We start from the raw sequence: 6,000 nt of genomic DNA on the forward strand, positions 1-6,000 counted from the left end.
AGAAACCATTCAGAAAAAGTCTATGTTAACCTCAACCCGAGAGGAACTTATTTCACTGAGAAGACACCTAAAGGACCTCCTTAATATAAAATGCGCCAAAGCCTATCAATATGCTAAATTCAAACATTATATGCATGGGGATAGACGCAACAAGTTGATGACATATCTCATTAAGAAGAGGGTAGACGCACAACATATATCTGAAATTAAAACACCCAAAGGACCACTGGTCTCCGCCACAAAAGACATCGCAGAGGTATTTTGCTCCTATTACACAACACTGTACAATCTAGACAATATACAACCTGACACACCTAGAACCAAAACCGAAAGAGATCGAGAAAACCACATAGACGCATTCCTGAATAAGCTTAACTTGCCGTAATTAGAAGAGGGTGAAATGTCACCATTATTACCACACCTTTTACAGAAGAGGAGGTTACAACAGTTATTAAAAGTCTGCCTATGGGCAAAGCCCTGGGATCTGATGGTCTCCCTAGTGGCTATTATAAAAAACTACTTCCAGTGCTGGTACGACATGTAACTAGCTGGTGATAAGCATTGGCTAGAGGTGAACCCCTACCAAAGCAAACATTAGAAGCTACTATCACCATAATTCCCAAGGAGGGAAAGGATAGTACAGAATGTAGCAATTACAGACCCATATCATTACTAAACCTAGATGTAAAAATCTGGGCTAAAATATTGGCAGGAAGACTTAAAACCTGTATCTCATTCATCAAGAACAAGCTGGGTTCGTGATGGGCAGAGAAGGAAACCTCCAGTCTTGCAGACTTATTAATGCTATCTCATGGGCAAAGAAAAAAGCATCTCCTCTGGTACTGTTGGGCACGGATGCGGAGAAAGCCTTCGATAGAGAAGACTGGCTATTCATGCACATTGCACAGATTTGGTTTCCCCGATACATTCATTCAAGCAGTTATGTCTCTTTATCATTTGCCAAGTGCGAGGGTGAGGCTTAATGGCTCTCTATTGAAGGCTTTTCAAATAACCAATGGAACACGCCAGGGATGCCTCCTTTCCCCCTCCTTATTCATATTAGTCATGGAGACACTACTTCAGGCATTTCGGGACAATTCTCTTATCAAAGGCCTGAAAGTGGATGGATTCGAGCACAAGTGTGCTGCTTTTGCAGATGATCTCCTGCTCATCACGAACCCCAAACAAGTGTTACCACAATTTTTTTTAAACCTTTGACCTATTTGGAAGGTTGTCTAAATTTAAGATAGATTACACTAAACCAGAAGCTATGGGAATTTCCCTGGCAGCGGGAACAGTTAATTGGCTTAAAACATCATTTCCCTTTAAATGGAACCAAAACTCATTACCTTACTTGGGAATCCTACTTACAAATAACCCAGCAAACCTTTATAGATCTAACTATCTTCCACTTTTAAAGAAGATCAAAATCCAACTGCAATCTCTCTCTTTCCCATGGGTGTCTTGGTTAGGACGGAAAAACCTACTTCAAACTTACATAGTCCCTAAACTAACATACTTACTTCAGATGGTCCCCATACACCTACCACAAATTTTCTTCAAACAAGTTAGACACGTATTTACAAACTTCCTTTGGAAGGGCAAAAAACGAGATTGGCATATGATAAATTAATGAAGAGTCGGATAGATGGTGGTTGTGGTCTACCAGATCTACAGACATATTATAAAGCTACACAACTAAAAAGATGGCATTGATGACATTGAATTAGCATTACTGCCGGAGAGTCAACTAGCAGGTCTCTGGGGCTTGGGCCAAACGGCGGGAACTCTGGAAGGTCTCACTAAGGGAATATTACTAACCACAATCTCTATACACACCAAAACCCCTCTTTTCTCTGACCCTCCGAGACATTTGACAGCGGACTTTATCCCATATTTAATGCAAATGCCTAAAACCCCTATTCCTCAGTTTTGGAAACGTACGAGAAACATCCCGATCTCAACACTTTTGGAGCTTCTTAGAGACCAAAAAGAAATAACTCTTATATGCACCCAAGCTATTGGAAAAGGCAATTTCCTGGCCACATCGGAATTAGAATATTCCTGCAAATTATTAGTTAACAAATACAACACTACCCCAGCCCCATTGTGGTTTGAGAAACTGGCTCTAGGGGACAAAATCCCAAAACACACTGTCTCACTCCTATACAAATCATTGATTTCCACCCCTGGAGAGGTTATACCAGCAAACATCAGGCAATGGAAAGAGACCTTGATAGATCTTTCTCCCCTCAAGACATAAGACCGATCCACCTGAAGTCTCATAGTTTTTCAAGATGCTTCAAGATACAAGAGCACTCTTACAAAACCATGACGCGCTGGTACAATGATCCAAGCAAACTACTCAAGATGGGACTAGCGTACTCAGACACTTGTTGGAGATGTAAAAACCATATTACCTACTGTATATACCTATTGTATTCATTTTGTAGTCAAGTGGAGCAAAAGACCAATGAGATTTGTAAGTCCTCCATTAAGCTCTCGCCTCAGTTTTATTATGGCTACCTTCAATTGGTTGGCATCCTTCAGCGGCAGATTTACCCACCTTGCTTATTCAGGCAGCTAGACTGCTAATACTACTTCGATGGTTAAGCACTGACCCCCCCCCCCCCCCCACCTTAGAGCAATGGTACAACAAGGTCGACCAGTTGTGCTTAATGGAAGAACTTGCAGGCTGGGCCAACAGAATGCACGCTGGGTATGCCCACTTGTGGAAACCTTGAAAAACATTTTGTCAACTTAATTGAACATTTGTAGGTATAAAACAGGGATACTGTATGTATAATCAATAGTCGGCTGGTAAAGAGATATATACTGATTTATTATAAACATAAAGTGCACATACAAATATGTGGATGTGTGACTAATCTCCCTGAAACATTAGGGTTAATCCTATCAGACATCTACTATATATATATATAGAGACAATATATTACATAAGCATTGTTTGCTGTAGTTGATCAACTTCAAAAACAGAATATAAAAATAGAAACTGTAAACATTTTTTTATTTTTTTTAAAGTAAAAAAATAAAAGTCACTTATGTGGTTGCCAGTTTGTTAGTCCAGTATATAGGAGGAATATATCAGGATAATAGTTCAGATGATATTGCTCCTGATATTATTTGTTTAGTCCCTATATATATTGGTAATGTATAAACCAGACTAATGTCCTTTTGACCATATCCTGGACGTTAAAATCACTTCTCTATCTGCGATATATGAAGATGCTTGCTGTGGTGCATGCTGGGATTTTTACTTTCACTTTGCAGCTGCTCCGCCCACACAGCCTCTCATCAACGTGAGCATGCTATGCTGAATGCAGTAGAAAAATTATATATACACAGTATACCTCTCATGATACTAATACCTCTTGGTTTTAGTTATTATCTGGGCCATTTTTTGTTTGTTTTATGCGTATGGTGGCCAACCCCTTTAAGTATTTAAGGAATCTTTCACCAGGAAATTCACTTTTAAACGAGGCACAACACATTGTAGGACTAGCTCAGCTGAATGAAATGATGCCTTTCACTTAGTTACCAAGGCTTCATTTGGAGGAAAAGTACTTTTAATTCATATGAAGATGAGCAGTTAAGTTACCCAGGGTAGTGACGCGTCACCCTTGCTCCTCCTGCTTCCTCTGCCAGCCCCTCTTTTTCCTTTTTTTGATGGGGCCAGGTTGGACCTATACAGTATAGTCATTTCACCTGACCCGGTCCTAAGGTATGGGTTACTTTAGTGAAAGGTATCATTACATGCGGCATAGCTAGTCCTACAAGGGATTATGCCTGGTTCTGCGGTCAATGTCCTGGTGACAGACTCCATTTAATGTGTAAAGTTGTCCTAACAGTATATGCCATTCATGTCTCCCTCAGAAACAAGCCTGCATGGTGATCAGGAACCTGGTGTCCCGCACTCGCGATTTCTCACAATCCATTCTGGAAATGGGAGCAGAGTCTTTAATTCTCCAAGCCCGCAGCACTCACAAGGACTGTGACGATGTCGCCAAAGCTGCTCTGAGGGACCTAGGATGTGAAGTAGAGCTAAAAGAGCTATGGACTGGCCAGAAAGGCAGCTTGGAGCAGTAACCTCAGTATACCTTATACCCATATTAAAAAAAAAAATTGCCAAATGTGATGCCTTCAGTGTATCCTTGATAGTAAGAGCAAATTCCTATTTATTTTATTTTATGACATGATATATCTCATTTATTACTCTGTTTCCTTGCAGTATCGAATGTCTTCACATAATTGCCTAAGCCCACTTTCTGCATTTGCTTGTTGCAGCATTAAAAGTGCAGCTACAGTTGTATTACAGTACCTTTACATGGACTGATAGAACAGGCAGTGATATAGAATACGTTCTTGATCATTGCCTACCCGTTAGCAGCATTGACCACCAATGTCTGGGGGTGAAAGACTGTTACTGCAATTGTTCACCCCCATACAGATTCATTGTTCATCGGCAGCACAACATGGCGACGTGCAGTAGACAAATCAGCATTTTTTTTGTGCCGCATAAAGGATGCGATCTGATACAATCAGATAATTGGCTTGTTTAAAAGAGCCTTTAAATGTTGATCATGAATATGAGCCCCTGAGACTTTGTGGTCATGCACTGTCTTCTGGCAAGTGGAAGAAAACAAGCTTAGGTCTCATGCACATGACTGCATGTATTTGTGGGTGATGTCCGTCTTGCATCTGTTTAGTTTTTTTGCAGACCCATTGACTTAAATGGGTCCATGGTCCACGTTGTGCGGCCAAGGATTATCCGTGTTCTTTCCGCATCCATATGGCCGTTCCAAATGCAACATGTGCATGAGGCCTTATCCCTGAGACTGTGAGAGTTACACTTTGTTCTTTATCCATACAGGAATTCAATCAAACACCATTTCTTAAATCTTCTTATAACGGCAAACAACTTTTCTTTTGAATTCACTGTTTGGATCTTTAATGTATTCTTTTGCTGCATCTATAGACTGAAAAGTCACTGACTGTGTCAAATTTGGGTAAATTTGAGTATGGGGTGACTGGGGAATGCTGGTTAGCTATTCACTGTGGATGCCATAATCATCTTTGTTATTTCTATGCTCACTGATCCAAACAGTGAGTCTCCAATCAATAGAGATGAGCAATAGAGATGAGCAAAAGAATGGAGAAAATATCCAAACCGAGATTTTCACACAAGTTCTAAAAGTAGATAAAGATAACCAAGCAAAGTCAAAATATTAGACTTCAAAGGGGTTATCCAATTTCAAGAACCTCCCCCCCTCACAAGTGCCGGGCCCCTCACAGGTAATTTACTTACCCCGGTCCTGGCGTCTCTCCTAGTCCCCGAAACACTGCTGCTGCTTCTCCCTGTACACGGATAAAAACATCCGGTTTTGGGGGGGCAGCCAATTGCAGGCAGGGACGAGCCTCCCTAACGTCACCCTCGATGCTAAGGAGGCTCGTCCCTGTCCCCGCCTACAGTTGGCTGCTCTCCCCCAGCATCGGATGTTTTTATCCGTGTGCAGGGAGAAGCGGCGGGTATCGGGTGCGGGGTAAGTACCGTGAGGGGCCTGGGCACATGTGAGGGGGGTTTTCTTGAAATTGGATAACCCCTTTAATTTATTAGTCATTTATTTATTTATTGAGGAAAATGATTTAATATCACTTGTCTGTGGGTAGCAAAAGTATGTGAACATTTTCTTTCCATATGTGAACCCCCTCTGCAGCAATAACTGCAGCTAAACATTATCGTAAATTTTTGATTAGTCAGGTACATCGGCTTGGACGAATTTCAGCCCATTCTACCATACAAAAATGCTTTAATTCTATTATGTTAGTGGGTTTCCTCTTATGAACTGCTCGCTTCAGGTCCTTCCACAACATTTCTATTGGATTAAGGTCAGGACTTTGACTTGACAATTCCCAAACTTTCACTTTATTCTTCTTTAACCATTCTTTGATAATACAACTTATGTGCTTAGGGTGGTTATC

General features: G+C 41.0%; 1 protein-coding gene across 2 annotated transcripts in view; it reads left to right on the top strand.

Moving 5' to 3' along the window:
- ARMC6 (armadillo repeat containing 6) overlaps positions 1 to 5,366 on the top strand; it is a 32,266-nt gene extending 26,900 nt beyond the window's left edge. For both annotated transcript variants that reach the window (XM_044270557.1, XM_044270549.1), the window contains exon 8: positions 3,895 to 5,366. In XM_044270557.1, coding sequence (XP_044126492.1) covers positions 3,895 to 4,107 — 213 coding nt within the window. In that variant the 3' untranslated portion in view covers positions 4,108 to 5,366. The remainder of the gene's footprint in view (positions 1 to 3,894) is intronic.
- Positions 5,367 to 6,000: the final 634 nt, after the last annotated feature.

This window comes from Bufo gargarizans, chromosome 1 (genome assembly GCF_014858855.1).
Source record: "Bufo gargarizans isolate SCDJY-AF-19 chromosome 1, ASM1485885v1, whole genome shotgun sequence".
Taxonomy (NCBI): domain Eukaryota; kingdom Metazoa; phylum Chordata; class Amphibia; order Anura; family Bufonidae; genus Bufo; species Bufo gargarizans.